The sequence below is a fragment of the Glycine soja genome, chromosome 3 (assembly GCF_004193775.1).
Source record: "Glycine soja cultivar W05 chromosome 3, ASM419377v2, whole genome shotgun sequence".
NCBI lineage: Eukaryota > Viridiplantae > Streptophyta > Magnoliopsida > Fabales > Fabaceae > Glycine > Glycine soja.
This window is the reverse complement of record NC_041004.1, coordinates 10,086,415-10,111,852: the sequence shown is the minus strand read 5'-3', so window position 1 is coordinate 10,111,852 and position 25,438 is coordinate 10,086,415. Positions and strand designations below refer to the sequence as shown.

Genomic DNA, 25,438 nt, shown 5'->3' with positions numbered 1-25,438 from the left:
TTCTATGGATCCGCAGGAGGATCAAAGCAACGATGAATGAAGCTCATGTCGTCTTCAAGACGCGTGATGCGTGAGTCCATAGCATTGAAATGAATACCGGCGAAAGCTCGAAGATACCTAAGCTCAGTGAGAACGTCATTCAATAAGGAAGATGAGGAATCCCGTTGCAGTGGCGGGGAGGGTGTTGGTAGGTTGTGTTTAAGCCCGAAGATACCTAAGCTCATGTGGTCTTCAGGAATTGGAGGTGGAAGGTTGTGTTTACGCACATCCACATCCTTTCGCTATCCAAAGGAGGCAACAACACTAGCACCAATAGCAAATAAATGTTTGACCTTAACAAAAGGTTCATCCTCTAAAGGAACATTAAAATGCTAAAGAAATGGAGTGAGAAGATGAGGATAAGGAAAAGATGCATTGGCCCATAATACCTTATGCATACGGTACTTAACAAGATGGGCTCAGTCAATTTGGCGACCGGTCTGTATGGAAGGGCAAAGGTCTGGATGGTGATCAGCAGAGGAGCACAAACCACAAACCCTTGCGACAGGTACAGATTTCTGATTCAAGGCCAGCTGGGTTACCAAGTTGACCAACGCATCCAGTTTGCCTTCAAGCTTCTTAGTTTCAGATGATGCAGATGGGTTTGTAGCTACCTCATGCACTCCTCTAATGACTATGGCTTCATTTCTGGCACTAAACTGCTGGGAGTTAGAGGCCATCTTCTCAATTAAATTTCTGGCTTCAGCAGGAGTCATGTCTCCAAGGGCTCCACCACTGGCAGCATCTATCATACTTCTCTCCATATTACTGAGTCCTTCATAAAAATATTGGAGAAGAAGCTGTTCTGAAATCTGATGGTGAGGGCAACTGGCACATAGTTTCTTAAATCTCTCCCAGTACTCATACAGGCTCTCTCCACTGAGTTGTCTAATACCTGAGATATCCTTCCTGATGGCTGTGGTCCTGGAAGCAGGGAAAATTTTTTCTAAGAATACTCTCTTAAGGTCATCCCAGCTCGTGATGGACCTTGGAGCAAGGTAATACAGCCAGTCCTTTGCCACTCCCTCTAATGAATGAGGAAAAGCCTTCAGAAATATGTGATCCTCTTGGACATCTGGGGGTTTCATGGTGGAGCAGACAATATGAAATTCCTTCAAATGTTTGTGCGGGTCTTCACCTGCAAGGCCATGAAACTTTGGAAGCAAATGAATTAGTCCAGTTTTAAGAACATATGGGACATCCTCATCAGGGTATTGGATGCACAAGCTTTCATAGGTGAAATCAGGTGCAGCCATTTCCCTTAGAGTCCTCTCACGAGGTGGAGGTTGTGCCATGTTCTCAGAATGTGCAAAATCAGAATGCTCAGAATCAGAATGCTCAAAATTATAATGCTCAAGATCAGGATGTTCAAAATCACCAATAACAGAATGCACAGATTCACCAGTTATGGAATGCTCAGAATGATCAAAAGGTATAAAATGATGCCTAACTAATCTATGAAATGTCCTATCTATCTCAGGATCAAAGGGTTGTAAGTCAGATGGATTGCCTCTAGTCATACACTACATTCAGCATGCACACAACTAGTTTGCCTTGTCATGTAAATAAAGGTGTAGGTTTGAACTACAGCTACCCTCAAATGATATCCAAATGACTTGAAATTTTGTGAGCAACCCTATAAAATGATGAGAAGATAGCACAAAAAATTTCAGACAAAAATTCAAAGTCTAACTATGAAAGCTAAAAATGGTAGGTTAAGAAAAATAAGTGAATAAAACTTGAAAAATAAAAAACTTTTGACAGAATCGCTTTTTTTGGACGATGGAGACCTCAGCCGGCCTGCGGCGGGCTGCCATGGTGTAGGAAATTTTTTTCTACCCCAAATGCATATATAATAATTGCGATTCTGATAACCGGAGCAAAAGTTATGGCCGTTTGAAGTTTTGACAAACACAAAATTTGCTAGTTTTTTGGAACTTTCAAATCTGACCAAACTAAAGGCTCTAGCTATTTTTCCCACAAAATATGGATTAAAAGAAGTTACCACAAAAAAATTCAGCCAAAAATAACAACCCTAGCTACTAAAACAAAAAATCCCAATTAATTCAGCATGGGTGGTCGCTAAAATCCGTCTCTAATTGATTTCTACTACTACTCTGTTTTTGCCGCAAGCTGATTTCTACTACTACTCTGTTTTCAAGCACAATCTTCACAGCAAAACACACAAGACTGAAACAGGGGAAACGCTTAATGGGAAAACTGAAACAGAACACACATTAAACAAAATACCAGGACACTAAACAACACTAACACACATACTAACACAATACTAACAATTAAACATAAAACACGAAAGGATTAAACACACAGCACTAGCTAGCTATTATGAACCTTTGGACACTGCTCCCCGGCAACGGCGCCAAATTTGATCGAGGCCGTACCCGAATCAAATAAACATGAAAATGCAGTAACTAGGAAGTGATCCTAGGTCGTTTCCCAACGAGCAGTGACAAGCCAAATGTTCATAATATACTTGCAGTAACAGTAACGATGGGGGGGGGGGGGGTTTGGTTGTTTGGTAATTAAAGAGCAGACAAATAAAATGGAATACGAAACTACTAATATTAAAAACGGGTTGTTTCCTCTGATTCAGAAGCCACTCTCTTATCCTGGGTTATGGAGAATTCGTCCCTAACAGTCAACCACTTAATCGAACCCTATTTCAATTTACTAAGCGAAAATCAACTTAGGGTTTTCAATACGTGATTAGGCACCACATACACCAGTTAGCCCTTCGTCCATTAAGCATGAACGCAAGTTAGGCTCAGAGGCAATTAATCGAACACGAAGCGTGCACTGATTAATATTCACGAAATTGGGATAACTGGTGAAGGGAAAACTGCCAGGAAACCACATTACAAACGAAACCTCAAAGAGAGTTGGGCTTCGTCCTCAAAAGGAAACAACACCAGAAAATCTAGCCTTCCATGGATTCAAACAGAGAACGCAATTGAAAAATGAAGCAGAAACGTAAATGAACGGAAACGTAAATGAACAGAAACGTAAACAAACAGAAATGTAAAATGGAACAGAAACGTAAATGAGAGTAGAAGAAGTAACAAGAACGAAATTGTAATTAGAAGCAGAAAACGTAAAATTGCATTACGAACTCAGAAACGTCAAAACAGAAAAACGAAAACCCTAAAACCAAGCTCTGAATAATGAATAGCATAACAGAATAGAATCCCTGCACGAATCCCAAGGCAGCTATTTAAAAAGAGTCACTCAAAGTCACTGGGCCCTATTACAATACTCTGGCCCAAAACGAAATAAACACTGAACAACATAAAATAAAATTGCGAAATTTCCTAATTAGAAATTAACTAAGGTAAGCGCTTCTTTATTTGCCATCTTCAAGTCCACAACCAAAATCCGGATTAAGCCCAATGTTTCATTAATTCCTGAAATTAGATTAAAAACATCAAATTAGCTAAATGAGCCCAAATAATAAAACTGCCTAATTAATTGACAATTAAGACCAATCAATAATTAAAATGGTGCAAAAAGGGTTTAGGAAATAGAAGAAAATGATGGCACATCAAGCCCATAGCAAAATTAAATCCTCCTTAAAGGCCTAAGCAAGATTTGTGGAATGTGGAAGCAAAACTCGACAAAGAATATAATGCATAATGTGACATTCAAAGGGGAATGAACCAGCAAGCAATCTGTCGATCATATCAGCATGGTCATTACAGACCATTTTATGAGCATCATGACTATAATAGATATGCTTCCAATCATCAACTAGAGTGCCCTCAAAAGGAACACTGACTACTCAATTTTGTCAAAGAATAAAATAGAGATTGATCAATAACAATGGGTATTTTATGCACCTCAAAGAAAATGACATCATCCTGAATTTGCAAATTATTATAAAAGACTCAAACTAATTCATGATAGAACGGAAATTTTAGAGACATAAAATCAACTAACTCAGAATTTTGAAAAACTTGATAACAATAAAAGGTTTCCCCATCAAAGAATTCTATGTCTAGATATTTAGGATTGAGAATGACACGATTTGAGAATAGGGAATAGTACCTTTGATGTTGTTCATTTGAAGAAAATAGAGTCAATAACCATTGAGAAGAAAAAGAAGGATTAGGTGGTATTGGTGGGTCACCGGTTGTGCCGTGTCGGCGTTGTCCTACAGCGGTGGTTGTGGAGGATGAACCATTTCAATTCCTTGATGGTTCTGTCATTTGAGACTATTTCTGCAGATTCTGATTGGTGATGTTTGTAAAGAATTGAAAAATATGAAATTAGGACTTTGTTTAAAGTGATTTGGACAATAAATGAGAAAGATATGAAGATTTGAAGTTTTAGGAATGGAGGGCGCCGTCAAGAAGAATGAGGAAGAAGAGGGTCTGCGCAAGGAGAGAGAAAATACAGTATTTATAGTTAGAGACGAGCTGTAATCGATTACTGGCGTATCCTACAGCGGCCAAAACCCCTTTGGTAATCAATTACAACCTATTGTATTCGATTATAGGGACTTGTTCTATGGTAATCGATTATAGGGAGTGGTAATCGATTACAGGACCCTAAAACATGGATTTTCAAGGGAAATAAGCATTACAACTAACTATTTTGCACCCACAAAAAATACATATTCAGTATAAATAATCAAAATATATAATATCAACAATCATCATAACTTTCAAAGACAATCAAAACTCAATAAAAAGCAATCATCAAAAGCAATCAATAATCATCATAACTATCAAACACAATCATCAAAGACAATCAAAACTAAAGCAAAAACAATCATCAAAACTTAGTAAAAAACAATCATAAAAAAGTAATCAATAAACTATAAAACACAATCATCAAAGACAATCAAAACTCAAGCAAAACAAATAATCAAAACTCAATCAAAAGTTAACAATCATAAGAAAAATAATAAAAAATAGACAAACAAAATATCTATTTATCTAAGTTATTTATATCTAAGAGTCCTAATTCTCTTCTAATAGCAAAGAAAGTTTCTTTAGGGAGAGGTTTTATAAAGATATCAGCTAACTGATTCTTTGTGTCAACAAATTCTAGTACACAAAGCCCTTTTCGAACATGATCTCTCAAGAAATGATGTCTAATTTCAATATGCTTGGTTCTCAAGTGCAAAATAGGATTTTTAGATGGATTGATTGTACTCGTGTTATCACATCGAATGGGAATATGATCAAGGATTAATCCATAGTCAGAAAGTTATCATTTCATCCAAGGTATTTATGCATAACAACTTCCAGCAGAAATATATTCCGCCTCAGCAGTGGATAAAGCAACACTATTATGTTTTTTACTATGCCATTATACTAGAGCAGAGCCAATAAAATGACAGGTTTGCATTTGGCAAAATTAGAATCAAAGTATCCTATTAGATTATAAGAGGAATTCTTAGGATACCATAATCCTAGATTGATAGTGCCTAATAAGTATCTCATGATTCTTTTAACTGCACTAAGGTGAGATTTTTTAGGATTTGCTTGAAATCTTGCACACATACAAATAAATAAAGAAGAGATCCGATCATACCTCTATATTTGTTTATGTCTATTGACTAACCGGTTTCATCTTTATCCAGATATCAAGCAGTACTCATAGGAGTAGCCATGTGTTTAACATTTTCCATCCCAAACCTATGAATTAGGTCTTTGCAATATTTTGATTGACTGATAAATATTCCATTCTTCATTTGCTTTATTTGCAGCCCAAGAAAAAAATTTAACTCACCCATCATTGACATTTCAAATTTATTTTGCATATCTTGAGAGAGTTCTTTGTTGGACAAATGTGGCCTTAGTTATCTTAAGAAGGGGTGAATTAATTTCTCACTAAAAAACTTTTAACCCCCTTCTAAATGAGATAGGCTCAGAATACAAAAGAAGCAGCAACAATCAATTTAATAATGTTCTTTAATCATGCAAGACAAAATTGATTGCAACAAAATAAATGAGACAAGGGAAGAGAGAATGCAAACACGGTTTTATACTGGTTCGGAAAATTCTGTGCCTACATCCCGTACTCAAGCAATCCACTTAAGATTTTCCTTTCTCTTTGTAAAATCCTTTTACAAAGTCTGAACCACACAGGGACAACCCATCCTTTGTGTTCATAATTCCTTACAACTTAAGAGACCCTCGGTCCCTTAATCAATCTCTTTGTATAAGAAGAAAAAAAGGAATTCTCTCTTGAAGAGAAGGATATTACAATTGAAGTCCATGGATGAACTCTTAATAGATTTGCAAGTGTTCGCCCAAGAGTTTCTTTTGAGACAGCATTTGGCAATGAAGTTCTCTTGGAATATCTCTTGTCATTTCCTTTTGAAAGGATAAGACATTTTGAACAAGCAAAACTCTCTCTACAAAATTTATGCCCAAGTCACCTATTTATAGGCCTTTGATGGCCATTCACAAATCCAATCAAAAGATGTGACTCTTGTTAGATTTTCTGAAAACTCTCCACTAGTAACCGATTACACAGTTATAATTTGAAGGGTCATGACTTTTTAATTTGAATTTCAGGAGTTTCGTTGCTGGTAATCGATTACAGACATATGGTAATCGATTACATGTCCAAAATTCAAATTCATAACCCTTTTCAATAGCTCTTTTTCATTCTTCCCTTCTGGTAATCGATTACACTTTCTGGTAATCGATTACCAGAGCCTTGCATGACTTTGAAACCCTTTGTTTAGAGGCAAGACTTGATCTTTAGTGAATCTTGAAACAAGGCTTTATTTGTTGAAGCAATCTTGAATTAATCTTGAAGCAAATGCTTATCCTTTGAAGCGGCCTTGTTTGATTCTTCTTTGGCATCATCAAAATTCATGTATTCATACATTCGCATTCTTTGCAAAGAGAATCATTAGTTGACCCAAAAATGATATCATCAACATATATCTGTACTAAGAATATATCATTCAATTTTCTTTTAATAAAAAGGGTGGTATCAACTTTTCCTCTTGAAAATCCTTTTTCTAAAAGAAATTTACTCAGGCGTTCATACCAGGCCATAGGGGCTTGTTTTAAACCATATAAATTCTTTTCAATTTAAAGACATGATTAGGCTTTTATGAGCTTTCAAATCCAAGAGGTTGATCCGCACATACTTCTTCTTGGATAAAACAATTTAAAAGGGCACTTTTAACATTCATTTGATAGAGTTTAAAGTCCACTATGGATGCAAAAGCTAATAACATTCTAATGGCTTCTAATCTGGTTACTGGAGCATAGGTTTCCTCATAATCTATTCCTTCTTCTTGATTATATCATTTGGCCACTAGCCTAGCCTTATTTGTAATTACTATTCCATATTCATCCAATTTGTTTTTGAATACCCATTTAGTTCCTATCTTTTTCAAATTTAAGTTTTGGTAAACCAATAAATAAATCCTTAGAAATTAGTTTATTTAAATGTTCTATGTTTATATGGGAAATTCTTCTATGCCATAACCAAGAATCATCATCTTTACTAAGAAAACATTGATCATGATCTGATGTTTTATCTAAATTTATCATGTATACAGTATTTGATATAAAGCCTATATGTTTTATATTTCTATCATGTTTGTTTTCAATAACACAATTACGAGAGTCAAATGATACTAGATAGCCTTTATCACATAATTGACTAACACTCAGTAGACTATGCTTAAGACCATCAACAAGTAGAATATTTTCAATGGAGGTAGATGAATTCGTACCTAGTTTTCTGACTCCAAGGATTCTACCTTTATTGTTGTCGCCATAAGTCACATGTCCACTATTCTTAGGAGAAATATAAGTAAACTTTGATGCATCTCCCATCGTGCGTTTAGAGTATCTGCTATCAATGTACCAACTCTTCTTCAAAGTATCCTACATAATCATGTTTATGACTTAGGTACCCAAACTTTCTTGGGTCCTCGAATGCCAGTTTTGATAAAAGATCCTTTTGGAACCCATATCATTTTAATATTATTACTATTTTTCCTAAAATAGCATGTAGATGCACTATGTCATTTCTTTCCACAGTAAAAACATGTTAAGAAAGGAGAACTATTCTTTTGAGTATATGAAAAGAAATTTTTATATAATTTTTGTTGTTTATCAGGTCTATATCCTAATCCAGCCTTATCAAACACACATCTTTGCTTTCCTAGTATAATATCTAAATTATTTTTGCCAATAGTATATTTGGCAACAAAATTTTTCAGATCCTTGATTTCTTCTATAAACTTGCTACAACAATTACATGAGTTATATGCTTCTTTACTATCTTGTATTACTTTTATGGTAGAAGATTGATTTGTGTCAATTGGTTTTAAAGTTTTGACTTTAGTTTTAAGATTTTCTAATTCTTCATTTAATTTCAAAACTTCCTTTTCTGAGTTTGAAATAGTTTTCTTGGAAAATGAAACAATTTTTGCAAGTTTGACTGATTCTTTATGTAAATCAGTGAATGCATCTTGAAGTTCATCAAAGGAAATAGATAAGTTATTGTTAGAAGATGTTACCTCTTCTTCGCTTTCACAATTTTTTGCCATAAGACTTAAATTCATGCCTTCATTTTCTGAGTCTTCGGATGAATCCATATTGTTATCTTCCCAAGTGATGTAAGCTTTATTTGCTTTCTTATCATTGAAAGTTTTCCTCTCAGATCTTTCCATTCTTTTCTTGAAACTCGGGTAATCAACTCTCAGATGTCCTGGTTGATTACATTCATAATACTTTGGAACAAAAGATGAATCCTCTCCTCTTTTCTTTGGTTTAAAGTTTGATCTTCTTTGATTTTCTTTGTTTCTTAGGAATTTATTTAATCTCTTTACGAAGAAACTGAAATCATCATCTCTTCTACTTCATTCAAGTCTTCTTTATCACTTTCTTCTTGAACTGAAGATAAAGCTTTAAGTGTGATTCCTTTCTTTTTCTTGTCATTTTCTTCATGTTGATTTAGTCTCATGAGTTCCATTTCGTGTTCCTGAAGCTTTCCAAAAAGAGTTGCAAGACACATGTTAGTAAGGTCTCTTGATTCTGTAATTGTCGTTACCTTTGGTTGCCATTTTGATGCAATCCTCCCTAGGAAAGGACCAGTTACCAGAGCCATGAGCAAGAGGCTCCAAGAGGATTGGGCTAGAGTTGATAAAGAAGGCTTAGGGTTCTCATGAATCTTAGGGTAGATTTTTGAGCCCATGGGCCAAGGTTGGGTCCACTCTTCTTTGTAAATAGTAGAATAGGTTGTTTTCTTCTTTTGGGCCTTGTATTTTGGCCATTCTAGTAGTATAGGGTTTTAGCCTTGTATTTCAGGGCATTTTGAGTAGTCTTTGTAGTAGGATTTTTTTTGTATTTTCATGTTTTTTTGTCATGGGGGTGAGCTTAGCTATTATAGGGGTGTGTAGCTAAGCTCTAGCTTCTCAAGGAAGCTTCTCAAGGAGGTGAGCTTAGTTTTTAGATGGGTGTGTGTAGCTAAACTCTAGCTTCTCAAGGAAGTTTTTTCAAAGAAGCTTCTCAAGGAAGTTTTCTTAAGAAAGCTTCTCAAGGAAGCTACCTAGTCTATAAATAGAAGCATATGTAACACTTGTTGTAACTGATGAATGAAAGTCTTATGAGATACACTTCAAAGTTCCACTTCTTTCCCTCTTTTATTCCTTCAATTTCGCGCTCCCCCTTTCTCTCTTTCTTTTCCTCCATTGAAGCATCCTCTCCAAGCTTCTTATTCAAGGCTCATCTCGGTGGTGAAGCTCCTTCTTCCATGGCTTATTCCCTAGTGGATGGCGTCGCCTCTTACCTCTTCTCCTTTGTCTTCCGCTGCATCTCAATGGTGGAAAATCACCATTAAAGCACCTCATTGAAGCTCAAAGATCCAGCCTCCATAGAAGCCCCACAAGCAAGCTTCCATCACATTCCCTGCTTAAACATCTCATAACTTTCCTAATAACATCTTCATTACTGTATGTGTGAATCTCTTTTTCATATATTGTATAGTTTCATTTTTATTCATTCTAAACAATTCATATTCATGAGTTAGGGTATTTATTCTAGATCTTTTTATATCAGTTGTTCCTTCATGGGTTACTTGTAAGGTATCCCACATTTCTTTTGCATTCTTGTGGTTTGATACTCTAAAATATTCATCCATGCCTAATGTAGATGTAATTATGTTTTTTACCTTTAATTTATATTGTACCATTTTCCTTTCTTCTTCATCCCATTATTTCCTAGGTTTTTTATAGTTGCATTTCTTGTAGAAGCAAAGCTTCATGGTGAATCAAAGGTGATTGAAAGGTGTTTTGATGATAACAATGATGATAACAAAAGATGATGACAAAAAGCTCAAAGATCAATCAAAGAACAACTCAAGTGATCAAGATAGAATCTAGAACAATTCAAGAGTTCAAGATAGAATCAAGAAGAATTCAAGACTCAAGAGGAAAGTTAAGAGTCAAGAATCAAGATTCAAGGTTCAAAATCTCAAGAATCAAGATCAAGATTCAAGACTTAAGAATCTAGAGAAGGCTTAATCAAGATAAGTATGAAAAGTTTTTCTCAAAAATTGAGTAGCACATGATTTTTTCTCAAAACATGTTTACCAAAGAGTTTTTACTCTCTAGTAATCGATTACCAGATTGTTGTAATCGATTACCAGTAGCAAAATTGTTTTGAAAAAGTTTTCAAATTGAATTTACAAAGTTCCAATTAATTTCAAAAAGATGTAATCGATTACAATGTTTTGGTAATCGATTACCAGTGCCTTTGAACGTTGAAATTCAAATTCAAATGTGAAGAGTCACATCCTTTCACATAAAAGTTTGGTGTAATTGATTACACTAATTTGGTAATCGATTACCAGTGATTGTTTCTGAATAAATCAAAAGATGTAACTCTTCAAATAGTTTTTGACTTTTTCAAATTGGTTTTTAAGTTTCTCTAAAAGTCATAACTCTTCTAATGGTTGTCTTGACCAGACATGAAGAGTCTATAAAAGCAAGGCTTTGTTTTGCATTTCAATCATCTTGAACACTTATTCAATCAATCTTTTACAAGCCCTGAATCTCTTTGAACTTCTTCTTCTTCTTTGTGCCAAAAGCTATCCAAAGTTTTCTGGTTTTCTAAACCTTGAAAACTTGTGCTATTCATCTTTTCTTTCTCTTCTCCCTTTGCCAAAAAGAATTCGCCAAGGACTAACCGCCTGAATTATTTTTGTGTCTCTATTCTCCCTTTTCCAAAAGAACGAAGGACTAACCGCCTGAATTCTTTTGTGTCTCCCTTCTCCCTTGTCAAAGAATTCAAAACGACATAGTCTGAGAATTCTTTTGATTCTTCCCTTTCCCTTATACAAAAGTTTTCAAAGGACTAACCGCCTGAGAATTCTTTTGTATCCCCATTCACAAAGTATCAAAGGTTTAACCGCCTAAGATCTTTGTCTTAACGCAATTGAGGGTACATCCTTTGTGGTACATGTAGAGGGTACATCTACTTGGGTTTGACTGAGAACAAGAGAGGGTACATCTCTTGTGGATCAGTTCTAGTGGAGGGTACATCCACTAGGTTCAAAGAGAACAAGGGAGGGTACATCCCTTGTGGATCTTTGCTTGTAAAAGGATTTTTACAAGGTTGAAAGAAATCTCAAGGACCGCAGGTCGCTTGGGGACTGGATGTAGACACGGGTTGTTGCCGAACCAGTATAAAAACTCGTGTGTGTTTGTCTCCTTCTTCCCTACTCTTTTAATTTCCGCTGTGCATTTAATTTCCGCTTTTACTTTCTGTTAAGTTTCTCTTCTACTCCTTATTCTCTTAACAACTTAGTAAAAGCCTTAGAAGAGTAATTTTTTAATTAGTAAAGGCTTAGGAATAATTAATTCAACCCCCCCTTCTTAATTATTCTGAGGCCACTCGATCCAACATTTCCTGCTACCATAGTAGGGATGTAAGGATCGAATTCAATGGCTTTCCAGATGTTTAAATCTATAGCCTCTATGAAGATTTGCATACGGGTTTTCCAGTAATGATAACCCACACCATTGAATATAGGAGGCCTATTAATAGAGTTCCCTTCGGGAAAAAGAAAGTTTGATGAGACCATAATTATTCTTGAAGTTTCTAAACCTTATACAAGACAACGATCTCAACACAGAAGATTATGTGAAGAATCCCTGGAGGGTTTGCATCATTCAGCAAATGGAAGAAGTCAAATGTTTGATCAAAATGCTTCCAATCCAGGCTTTAGGCATTCTCTGCTTTATTCCCATAGCACAACATGGTGTCCCTAATCACCATAGGCTTGTTCCTTAATCACTATTGGTGATGTGTGTTCAATTCTCACAATGGTAAGTGTTGGCTTGCTGGAGTGACAAAGAAGGGGTGTGGCTATTTCACATGGTGCACTCATGAGTGCAATGTCAGATGTTTACACTTGTTGGACACATTCAGTTCTACAACAATGAGTCACTAGATAAAATGAAAAGCATAGGAAACTCTTTGCAATATCTTGTGGTGGCATTTTCAATTTATATTGGAACCTTGTTGGTTAATGTTGTGCACCAACTGACTCGGAAGCATGGTGGAATTGATTGGTTGAATGATGACATCAATGCTGGAAGATTGGACTACTATTACTTCCTCATGGCTGGGTTAGCTTTGATTAATCTCATATATATCTTGTTCTGTGTTAAACATTACCATTATAAGGTTAATGTCGAAGAAAAAGTTGTGGAGAAACTTGAGCCTTGAGGGGTATTGGGAAAATGATTAATTTTTTTAATCAATAAATGTTCAATTTGTTCAGAATAAATGCAGGATTAGCAAGTGTTATATATGTCAGTCCAGTATATATATTTGATGTCATTTACGCAACAAAATAAACACTAAACTATTGTTGAATCTAAGGAAAAAATGATTCACCTATGCATACATTTCAACCGTTATCTATTATTTATCTTTTATCTAGTATATTCTGTTATTTTAATCTTCTATCCATATAATAAAGTAATGTAAAATCAAAATTACTTCATTAACCTAATCTAATTTTTTTGCGGCTATTCTTTTATGTGGTCATTTCACTCTTTCACTACAATTCGGTCTCAAATTAAACCTTTGCATATTTATGTCAAACAAGGACTGAGACTCTTGTAAAATTGTTACTATTTTGAATATATACTTATACCAAAAACATGTTACTTTTATTTTCTGAGTCAATATATTTTTCAAACACTTGTTGCCATTTTTTTGTTATTATCATATTTATCTTTTATGTTAAAAAGGTAAAAAGATCAATCTCATTTTATTTCCATTTTTATCAGAAATAATAGTGTAAAAATAATGTAAATATATTTTTTTCCCCAAAACTTCTCTAAATATAGTTTTATTTATTTTTATAAAAATTACATGATTTTAATTTCTTATGAGAAACTAATAACATATTTTTATTATTGATAATTTAATGATTATGTATTTTCGGTCTAAAATAGATTTACATATCAATTAATAAAAAAAATCAAATATATATCACTTCTAAAATATTTATTCTAAAAGTTAAAAAAATTATGAAACATAATTATTTATAAAATATTTTCGGAGGCTTTGGATCTTTCTATAGCCAATACATGGTTTAAGAAAAGAGAGGAACATCTTATCACTTACAAAAGTGGAGGGACATGTTCTCAGATAGATTTCTTCCTTATCAGGAAGTCTGATAGGAAGTATTGCTTGAACTGTAAAGTTATCCCGGGAGAGAGCTTGACTATCCAACATAGAGTTTTGGTTATGGATGTAAGAATTAGAGATAGGGCAAAGAGAAGAAGTCCTTTGGTAGCACCAAGGATCAAATGGTGGCACTTGAAGGGTGAGAAACAAGGAATCTTCCAACAAAAGATATGGGAGGGATGGTGTGGACAATCACAAGGAAGTGCAAATGATATGTGGAACAAGATGTCCCAAGAGATTATTAAAGTGGCTAAAGAGACGTTGGGTGAATCTAGAGGTTTTGGACCTAGGGGTAAAGAATCGTGGTGGTGGAATGAAAATGTTCAGAGCAAAGTTAGAGTAAAAAAGGAGTGTTTCAAGGAGTGGTCTAGGTGTAGAAATTCTGAAACTTGGGATAAGTATAAGATAGCTAGAAATGAAACCAAAAAGGTGGTGAGTGAGGCAAGAGCCCAAGCTTTTGATGGACTATACCAAGCTCTAGGAACCAGGGACGTAGAAAGATCTATATATAGGCTTGCTAAGGGTAGAGAGAGGAAGACTAGAGATTTGGATCAAGTAAAGTGTGTTAAGGATGAAGAAGGCAAAGTCTTAGTGCATGAAAAAGATATCAAGGAAAGGTGGAAGGCGTATTTCCACAACTTATTTAATGATGGATATGGATATGACTCTAGCAGTCTAGACACAAGAGAAGAGGACCGGAACTATAAGTACTATCGTCGGATTCAGAAACAGGAAGTAAAGGAAGCGTTGAAAAGAATGAGTAACGGTAAGGCGGTGGGGCCAGACAACATACCTATTGAAGTGTGGAAAACTCTTGGAGATAGAGGTCTTGAGTGGCTCACCGAACTCTTTAACGAAATTATGAGGTCAAAACGCATGCCGGAGGAATGGAGGAGAAGCACGTTAGTGCCAATCTATAAGAACAAGGGGGATATACAAAATTGTGCAAATTATAGGGGAATCAAGCTCATGAGTCATACCATGAAATTATGGGAAAGAGTGATCGAACGGAGATTAAGAAAGGAAACTCAAGTTACTGAGAATCAATTTGGTTTCATGCCGGGAAGGTCGACCATGGAAGCGATTTATTTATTACGGCGGGTGATGGAGCAATATCGCATGGCCCAACAAGACTTGCACTTGATTTTTATTGACTTGGAGAAAGCGTATGATAGAGTGCCTAGAGAGATTTTGTGGAAAGCTCTAGAGAAGAAAGGGGTTAGGGTTGCATATATTCGAGCTATCCAAGATATGTATGATAGGGTATCGACTAGTGTTAGGACACAGGGTGGAGAGTCAGACGATTTTCCCATCACAATTGGTTTGCATCAAGGGTCAACCCTTAGCCCCTACCTTTTTACCTTAATTCTGGATGTCCTCACGGAACAAATCCAAGAGATAGCGCCGAGATGCATGCTTTTTGCAGATGACATAGTCCTCCTTGGAGAGTCGAGGGAGGAGTTGAATGAGAGGTTGGAAACTTGGAGACGAGCTCTAGAAACACATGGCTTTCGCCTAAGCAGAAGCAAATCGGAGTATATGGAATGTAAGTTCAACAAAAGAAGGAGGGTTTCTAACTCAGAGGTGAAAATAGGAGACCATATTATCCCTCAAGTCACACGGTTTAAATATCTTGGGTCTGTAATACAGGATGATGGAGAAATTGAAGGGGATGTGAATCATCGCATTCAAGCAGGATGGATGAAATGGAGAAAAGCATCGTAGGTGTTATGTAATGCAAAGGTACCGATCAAGCTAAAGGGAAAGTTTTATCGGACTGCGGTAAGACCGGCGATTTTGTACGGAACAGAATGTTGGGCGGTCAAGAGCCAACATGAGAATAAAGTAGGTGTAGCGGAGATGAGGATGTTGCGGTGGATGTGTGGTAAGACTCGACAAGATAAAATTAGAAACGAAGCTATTAGAGAGAGGGTTGGAGTAGCGCCTATTGTAGAGAAGATGGTGGAAAATAGACTTAGGTGGTTTGGGCATGTAGAGAGAAGACCGGTAGACTCTGTAGTGAGGAGAGTAGACCAGATGGAGAGAAGACAAACAATTCGAGGCAGAGGAAGACCCAAAAAGACTATAAAAGAGGTTATCAAAAAGGATCTCGAACTTAATGATTTGGATAGAAGTATGGTACTTGATAGAACATTATGGCGGAAGTTGATCCATGTAGCCGACCCCACCTAGTGGGATAAGGCGTTGTTGTTGTTGTTGTTGTTGTTGTAATTATTTATAAAATGTAATTGAAGGACAGTGTAAAAATATTCTATATTTTTAATACATAATCTATTTTCTCTTTTATTAAAATATAAAATAGAAGTTTAAATTTTTATAAAACTAAAGTGTTAAAATATTTAGAAAAATAAAAAATATAGCAATAGTATTTCACTTAAAAAACCGTGAACCAATTCCAGTGATGCCACCTCCTGTCCACATGACACATACACGTGGATAAACAAACTGCGTAAACCCCACCACTATATAAAACGACCCTCACCGTCAGCACCAGATAGATTCAAGATTCTCAACTACTAAAGCGATCGAAGAAAGGAACTAAAAACCAAACCAGTGTCTCACTCTCACCCCAGAAACTCATTGTTGTGTGGCACAACAAACTTCACCAATGATGAAAGCCCTCACAAGCTCTTGTTCTAAGGCCATGGTCGAGACTCTAGGACCCTTCTCTCCCAGAGTTCCCCTTTGTGTTTCTGATAGACCCGAATTCTGCTTCACCCTTCGTTCCAAAAGTGAGAAAAAGGGATGGAATTTATTGCTCCTGAAACTGGTTCGAAACAATGATCTTTACCCTGTTCATGCAGTGCCACCAAAGGACCAGGTTTGCTTCTTTTTTTTTTCTATGCTTAGTTTCACATTTTTGTTTTTCTTTGTTGGAACTATCATAATTCTTTTGTTTGTTCTTGGTCTTCTTTGGGTGTTTCTTGTTTGCATGTTAGGAACATGATTGCTTTCAAGTGGGGGTGATTCTTGTTGGGTTCTCAAAATATGCTTCTTTTTCTTTTCTTGTTTTTTTTCTTCTTTCCTTTTTCTGAAATTTCGTGTTTCCTAGTAGCTTGCCCAGTTTCTTCTCACCTTTTGGTTTCTTTTTATACGCTAAATATTCTCCCTTTTGTATGAGTATGCGTAGATCCAAAACTTGTTACGAAACATTTCGTATTACTGCTATGCTAGACTTCTTGGTTCTGATTCCATTTTCACTTTCTTTTTTTGTTTCCCTTTTATGGGAATGGTTATTTCTTGAAATGTTTGGCGACTTCAACAATTTACTTTGTTTTTTATAGCTTGGTACGATTCTTTCCAGCATATTTCGGGTTTGAAGTTTTCTCTGTTGCTTTGGTGTTACTGGTGGAGCCTCTTTACTGTCTTGAGAATTTATTTCAATGATTTTGTATAATTCAAGAGGATATGAGCCAAATGAAAGACAAAACTTAGATGCAATTTCTTAATACTTTTAGTACTGGTTTTCAATTGGAGTTGGAGTTTCACCTCAATAATTCGTGTTATAAATTTTGCATTAAGAATTAGCATAGATTACCTAATTAAAACTCCAATTCTGATTGGAGAACAACACTAAAAGAGTCAAATTCTGATTGCAGAACAACACTAAAAGTATTTAAAGATCTAAATCCATGTTTTGTTCCCAAACTAATTGGCTTTTCTGTTATGTGGGGAAATTCGTTAAGAAATGGTTGTCTAGTTGTTGTATTTACATTAAATAAATTGAGAACGTACAAGATTTTGGCATGTTTGATGAGACAGTCTCTTGGCCCGAATAAAATGTTGCAGGTGGACTTGGAAACTGTGGAGCCTCAGGCTCAACAGAGTGAACAAACAAGTGGGTTCTAAGGACCTTTTGTATTTTTCCTACTACATATATATGCCGTGGAACTCAAAATCCCAACATTGTAATTTGTTGTGCAGATGAATCAAAGTTTGTTCGTGTATCGTTCCAGTTACAAAAGACTTGTAATTTTGGTGAACAGTTTCTTATAGTTGGAGGTGGTCCTGTGCTTGGTTCATGGGACCCTTTAGAGGCATTACCCATGACATGGTCTGAAGGACATGTATGGGCTGTGGAGCTGGTGAGTAAAATCTGTTCAGAATTTGAAAATATTGTTGGATCAAAAACTTTTATAAATGTTGTATATGCTTCCTTTGTGTAATCAGGATATGCCTGCTGGACAAACATTCCAGTATAAGTTCATACTGAAAGGAGAAGGGGGGGATATTATTTGGCAGCCAGGGTTGGATCGATTGATCCACACTTGGGAAACTAAGAATAGAATAGTTGTTCTCGAAGATTGGGAGAATGTAGAACTTCAGAAAATAACAGAGGAAGATCAACTTGCCGAGCCAAATGAGGAACCCCAGGTTTGACTTTGAAGTGCCAACTTTAGCTGAATTTCTTAATAATCCTCAAGAAGAACTGGATTCCAAAGCATCGGAAATATCGTCTGTATAGTACTTTAGCTGAATTTCAGTTTTGGCCACTTCTGTTAATCTGTATAGTACTAGGAGTTTCATGGGCAATAGATAGCGCTTTTACTGTATGTCATACCATAGTGATAGTGATTTTTAAAAAGGCATCTTAGAAGATTTATTCATAACATCTCTCAGAAGAATAGAATTTTTCTGAGAAAATTAGTGTTACTTCATCTTGAATTCTCATAAAGTATGCATCTTTTGATTTATTTTTCTAAAAACATAAAAATAAAAGAAATGAACAAAAAAGAAAATAGAGAGAATTCGTTTTCCTTGAAAGCATACATGCCTGCGGCAACTATACCAAACTACCAAAGGTATTCGTGCTACATAGCGGCTCTGCAGTCAAAGTTCAATAATTTAGGGTCCTGTTACTAAAGTAAAGATGAATGTTGTGGCCCGAGGATTCTGATTAATAAATTACAAGGGGAAAATATAATTAATTTTTTTAAAATATGTTGGAGGTTTTTTTCTTCTATCGGACCTTCTTACTTCTTCTGCATCTATTTCAGCTGACTCAATGCTTTCCTCTCCTTGTTGCTCTACGTTAGTAACTCATTGCTCATCTACATCTGCAATTGGTTGCACTTCTCCTCTGAACTCATCAGTTGAGACAACCTCTTCTTCAGCTTTCTAAGAAGAAATCTCATCAAATACTACATTTCGAGATGTAAATTATTTCTTAGTGATTGGATCCATACATTTCCACCCTTTTCTATAAGGGCATAGCCAACAAAGATGCATTTCTTGGCTTTAGGATCTAATTTGCTTCTTATTGTCTTTTGAATATGTACATAGCAGATGGCTCCAAAGACTCGAAAATAATCCACTACTGGTTTATCCCCATAGAGTAGTTCAAATGGAGATTTCTCTTTGCCTGTCCATGGAGGCAACTTGTTGATTACATGACAAGCACATTGAATTGCTTCTGCCTATAACTCACGAGGCAGATTTTTGTCATGTATCCATGACAAGCTCACTGAAGTTAGATGAGCTAATTTCCTTTCAGCCACTGCATTTTGCTGCAGTGTATCTCGACAAGTAAATTGCCTTTGGATCCCTTTTTTCATGACCAAAAACTGTGAAATCTGTTGAGTTGAACTCACCTCCATTGTCACTCCTCAAGCATTTGATTTTTGCATCAAACTCCTTCTCCACCATGTCAGAGAAAATAACAAACTTATGTGTAACTTCACTTTTCTCCTTTAGGAAATACAACCAAGTATATCGAGTGTAATCATCCCCTAGCACCATAGTATATTTACATCCACTATAACTAGGTGTTTTTGTCGACCCCATTAGATCTGTGTGTATAAGTTCGAAAGGAATGGTTCTTTCTCTGTTGGAACTTTTAAATGGCAGCTTGTAAGCCTTACCAAATTGACATCCTTGGCAAACAACTTCCTCCTTCACCTATTTCAATTCTGGAAGCCCACCAATAAGCTTATTAGATGCTATAATTTGTAGCATTTGATAGTCTACATGCCCAAGTCTAGCATGCCACAGGGTAGGACTATCAACTTGGCTGGTTCTTTTGACATACGCCTCTCCTGCAGATAAAACAAACAAAGAATCCTTCCTTTTTCCTTCCAATATGATGTCAGCAACAATATTTCTCACATCATTCAGGATTTTGACGCTATTGGGGCCAAAAAGAAGATGCTTGCCTGAGCTAGTGATTTGTGAGACATAAATGACATTTTTCTTTAAGCCAGGAACATGATAGACGTCACTCAGCTGAACTTCATTGTTGCCAGCATTGATCTTTACAGTTCCCTCCTTCACAACAGGATGTGTTGTGTTGTGTTGCCAGCAGTGACTATGACTCTGTCTCCATTGTGATGATGCATTTCAGAGGAAGCTTGATTGTTCCCTGTTACTAGGGATGGGTAAACAGGCCCAAGTCCATGGATTGGCCCGTGGGACCTGTAGTCCGCGCGGGAAACAAACCAATTTTTTTAAACAGTCCATGGTTATGTCATATTTTTGGGCCTGCCCCGCTTAATCCACGTACTATGCGGGTTTGGCGTGAGGGGTCCGCAGGTTTCCCGCATTAGGTTTGATTTGTGTGACCCAGTTACATTAGGTTTGATTTTCTCTCTTCTACTTTAAACTTTTCTTTCTTCTTCTCTTCACAGACTCGTGGATGTAGCAGGCTAAGAACACTTTTTCTCCTCACGGTTCTTCTCCAGCACGCACTAACGCACACGTGCAGTAACACGACTCTTTCCCTTTCAAAGAAAATAGAACGCGACTCATGCTCACGCAGTCACGCGACACACCATAGCAGCACAGCCTCAGCTCACCACCACGCCACCATGCAAAGTACATCTCTTCTCTCTCTAGAATTTGTTTTTATCCTATTTTTGTTGGGGCTGATCATTGTTGTTGTACTCTTAAAATAAAAGAAAAATGTGAAAAATCTATAACTTTTGATCTGCTGCTCACACCTCTTTTTTTTTATTTTAACCCTCGGCTTCATTGCTTTATTCCCTTTGTCGGCTTCATGGCCTCAGGAACAAAGCTTCCTCCTATTGTTGTTTGTTGTTTGTTGATAGTGTGTGAGATCCATGACCCTCATAGTCTCGTGTTGTGTTTAGTGTACGGTTAGATTTTGCATCAACTCCGGCATAGGCCATATATTATAACCTTTGTTCAAGTACCTTGCTCCTATCAGCTTCCTACATGTAGATATACATTTCAATTTTTCCATTGCGCTTAAGAAACAACTGCAACATTTGCAGCTGATATTTCTATCTTCTCTTTGCATTTTTCTTACTTGAAGGACATTAACAAAAGCCATTTTTTTTATATTTTTCACACGTTTTAGTTTTGGTATTTGACATTTTTATGCATTAATTAATTATATTATATTAACATACAATTAGAACATGCGAGATGAAATCTATTAACAATTTCAAAATTTTAGTTTGAGCTTGACAACACCAAAAGGATAGAAATTGCAAAATGAAAACAGTGCTAATATTTTCTTTTCTTTTTTGCACGAGACATGTAGTTGAACTGGCAGTATATTTTGTAGAGAAAATCTAAATACGGATAAACTATTCATAATCTTTATTTATAATCTCGGATATAGACTGTATAAATAGGGGAAATGTGGTGGAAATTGATAAAAGAAGTGAAAAAAGAACTTGATGACTTGTTGCAACGGAAGCCTATGTGATCATGTTGACAAGTTTCTTTTCTCTGGTTTTTGTGATGTTATCCTATCTTATTCACGTTCCTGCTTTTAATATTTGTGATTCTTGGCAAAATATGTTCTTTTAATAAATCATAGTATGATCAATTTTCTTCAAAATTGAGAAAAATAGCATTCAATTTTATTCCATCATTGAGCATTTACAGTTGTTCACACTCTATGTACTTTCTTACTTTCAAGTACTTTCTTCTTCAATTCTATGTTTTCTTTCTCAATTCTGTTGCAGAGATACTTTTGTTTTCACAAACTTACTACACCCATTACACTTCACTTGTCAATTATTTATTTCCTTTCAACTGAATTATACATAGTTGATTCTTTAATATGTTCTCTATTACTAGTGATTCTTTAATTATTATTATATAATAAAATCATGGGATAAGGGAATGAAACACGAAATTCTTGATCTGCAGGTTATGGGCAAGATGAATTGAGTTTTTGTGTGATTTATTTGAATTTAGAATTGAGTTCATTTAATTTTATTATTTCAAATTTTAAATATGGATTCTTTTGAAGTTAATGTTAATGAGAATGACAATGGGAGTATTGATGTGGATCTGCATGGAAATGTTATTCATGAAGATGAACCTATTGAGTCTAAAATGTCAAAAAAGAGGGCTAGAAATTATTCATCACATATGTGGAATTTTTTTGAGAAACCTGTTATGCATAGTGATGGAAAAGTGATGAGTAAATGCAAATATTGTTTGAAAGATTATGTGGGTGGTGACAATAAGAATGGGACTTCAACCTTACAACGTCGTATGGGAAAATGTGATGTATATTTGAAGACGCGTTCTAATAGTGATGTTGGAAATATTATTCTCGATCATGCTGGGAGATTAAGAAATATGAAAATAGATCAAAGTGTGGTATATGTATGATGATTATTCAGCATGATCTTCCATTCTCTTTTATTGAACATAGAAGGTTTAAAGAGTTATTACAATATTTGCATCCTGATGTGAAGTTACCCTCTAGGCGTGTTGCTACCATGAATGTGAACAATCTGTATGAATCTCAAAAGAAAAAAATGAAATGCATGTTGTCTAAAGTCCCTAGTAGAATAAGCTTGACATCTGATGTGTGGACATCTTGTACTTCTGAGGTTATATTTCATTAACTGCGCATTATGTTGATGCAAATTGGAAGTTGAATAGTAAAATGGTTAATTTTTCTCATTTTCCTCCTCCACACTCGGGGCGTGAGATGGCTAAAGTTATATATGGTTTTTTTGGAAGAATGGTGGATTGAGCAGAAAATATTTTCATTAACTCTAGATGATGCTTCTTCCAATGATAAAATGCAAGACTATTTGAAGGAAAGGCTTTTGCATACTAATGGTTTAGTAAGTGGTGGTGAATTTTTTTCATATCTGATGTTGTGCTCACATTTTAAACCTTAGTGTTCAAGAGGGGTTGAAAGTAGTCGGTCCTGCTGTAAAAAAAATTAGGGAAAGCATTAAGTATGTTAAGGGATCAGAGGGTAGAATGAAAGTTTTTAAAGCTTGTGTTGCAAAAGTTGGTGGTATTCATACAAAGATGGGTTTGAGCTTAGATGTCATTACTAAGTGGAATTCTACTTTTATGATGCTTGAGAGTGCCCTTGTATATCGATGTGCTTTTTGTAGTCTTGAATTTGATGATAGGAGCTATTCAAGTTGTCTTATTAATGATGAATGGGAGAGAGGACAAAAAATGTGTGATTTTTTGCGTCCTTTTTTTCAAATCACAGAGTTGATATCTGGTTCCTCTTACCCAACGTCTAATTTGTATTTCATGCAAGTGTGGAAAATTGAATGTTTATTGCTTCAAAATTTGAGTAATAAGGATGAGTTGATTAGAACAATGGAAATTGATATGAAAACAAAGTTTGATGAATATTGGAGTGATTATAGCAATGTGCTTTCCTTTGGGTGCATTCTAGGTCCACGCTTTAAAATCAAACTTTTGAAGTATTGTTATTCAAAACTTGGTCTTGATCCAATATCTTGTCAAGCAAAGTTGAAAGTTATGGAGCTCAAGTTGTATACTCTATATAATGAGTATGTTCAAATGTATTCTAAAGAAACAAGAAGCAATGTTGGTTTAAGTCAAGGTTGATCACAAGAGACTATGGTTATTACTAGTACTATTAGTATTGCTCAAGTTGATGTTATGGATGTAAGTCAAGGTTTCTCTTAATTTTTTAACTACAAATCATTTATTCTTATTTACTTTGACTAACTATTTTTTATTTTTGTGGAATTAATGTAGGAGTTTATACAATTTGAAGATCAAGATATGTCACAAGGGGGTAAATCTCAACTAGATACATATTTGGAAGAGGCAAATCTTTCAAATAAATACCATCCCAATCTTGATGTTTTGCAATATTGGAAGGACAATCAAGCTCAGTTTCCAGATCTTTCACTATTGGCTTGTGATATTTTAAGCATCCAAATTACAACGGTGGCTTCCGAATCAGCATTTAGAATTGGCTCACGGGTGCTTAAAAAATATTGAACTAGGCTTCTTGCTAACAACATGCAAGCCTTGATATGTACTAAAAATTGGTTACTACGATTCGATATGCAAGGTAAATAATGTGTAATAATTGTTATCTTTTAATCGCTTAATTGAGTTTATTCTAATATTTATTATGATTTTGAGTTTTAGGAAAAGAAGATGAAGATGTGGAGATGGAGAAGGCTCAAGCTACTTCAAATATAGAATCATTTGTTGTTGGAGATGTTTCATATTCTAAAGCAAGCACAAAGGTACCAAGTGCTAAAATATCCAAAGCCAAATACAAGGCTGAAATAGTAAATTGTCCAAAAAATTAATGACTTATAATACTAGATAAAAGTAGGATGTAAAAGAAACTTCTATGGATCCGCAGGAGGATCAAAGCAACGATGAATGAAGCTCATGTCGTCTTCAAGACGCGTGATGCGTGAGTCCATAGCATCGAAACGATCATCGGCGAAAGCCCAAAGATACCTAAGCTCAGTGAGAACGTCATTCAATAAGGAAGATGAGGAATCCCGTTGCAGTGGCGGGGAGGGTGTTGGCAGGTTGTGTTTAAGCCCGAAGATACCTAAGCTCATGTCGTCTTCAGGAATTTGAGGTGGAAGGTTGTGTTTACGCACCCATTGGCCATCCACATCCTTTCGCTATCCAAAGGAGGCAACAACACTAGCACCAATAGCAAATAAATGTTTGACCTTAACAAAAGGTTCATCCTCTAAAGGAACATTAAAATGCTAAAGAAATAGAGTGAGAAGATGAGGATAAGGAAAAGATGCATTGACCCATAATGCCTTATGCATACGGTACTTAACAAGATGGACTCAGTCAATTTGGCGACCGGCTTGAAGAGCCCATAGCAAAATTAAATCCTCCTTAGAGGCCTAAGCAAGATTTGTGGAACGTGGAAGCAAAACTCAACAAAGAATATAATGCATAATGCGACATTCAAAGGTGAATGAACCCGCAAGAAATCTGCCGATCATATAAGCATGGCCATTACAGACCATTTTATGAGCATCATGACTATAATAGATATGCTTCCAATCATCAACTGGAGTGCCCTCAAAAGGAACACTGACTACTCAATTTTGTCAAAGAATAAAATAGAGATTGATCAATAACAATGGGTATTTTATGCACCTCAAAGAAAATGACACCATCCTGAATTTGCAAATTATTATAAAAGACTCAAACTAATTCAGGATAGAACGGAAATTTTAGAGACATAAAATAAATTAACTCTAAATTTTGAAAAACTTGATAACAATAAATGGTTTCCCCATCAAAGAATTCTATGTCAAGATATTAAGGATTGAGAATGACACGATTTGAGAATAGGGAATAGTACCTTTGATGTTGTTCATTTGAAGAAAATAGAGTCAATAACCATTGAGAAGAAAGTTGGTGGGTCACCGGATGTGCCGTGGCGGCGTTGTCCTACAGCAGTGGTTGTGGAGGAT

At 35.7% G+C, this 25,438-nt stretch overlaps 1 protein-coding gene and 1 non-coding gene across 3 annotated transcripts; both read left to right on the top strand.

The window, feature by feature from the left end:
* Positions 1-849: 849 nt before the first annotated feature.
* LOC114407982 lies at positions 850-956 on the top strand. Its single transcript, XR_003665785.1, has one exon. It is a non-coding gene; the product is annotated as a small nucleolar RNA R71 (small nucleolar RNA).
* Positions 957-16,249: 15,293 nt separating this feature from the next.
* On the top strand, positions 16,250-23,987 carry LOC114406155. 2 transcript variants are annotated; one of them, XM_028368750.1, is made up of 5 exons: positions 16,250-16,584; positions 17,553-17,601; positions 17,688-17,848; positions 17,934-18,137; positions 23,724-23,987. In XM_028368750.1, exons 1-5 carry the CDS (start codon positions 16,372-16,374, stop codon positions 23,970-23,972), a joined length of 876 nt encoding a protein of 291 aa, XP_028224551.1. In that variant the 5' UTR covers positions 16,250-16,371; the 3' UTR covers positions 23,973-23,987. The 2 variants fall into 2 exon arrangements, with proteins under 2 accessions (XP_028224551.1, XP_028224552.1); XM_028368751.1 differs by lacking the exon at positions 23,724-23,987 and adding an exon at positions 18,761-18,814 and having other exon boundaries at positions 16,253-16,584.
* Positions 23,988-25,438: the final 1,451 nt, after the last annotated feature.

Coding starts and splice junctions, on each gene's coding strand:
- LOC114406155 (XM_028368750.1), top strand. CDS start 16,372: ATGATGAAAGCCCTCACAAGCTCTTGTTCTAAGGCCATGGTCGAGACT. Junction 16,585..17,552: donor CAGTGCCACCAAAGGACCAG/GTTTGCTTCTTT, acceptor AAAATGTTGCAG/GTGGACTTGGAAACTGTGGA. Junction 17,849..17,933: donor ATGTATGGGCTGTGGAGCTG/GTGAGTAAAATC, acceptor TTGTGTAATCAG/GATATGCCTGCTGGACAAAC.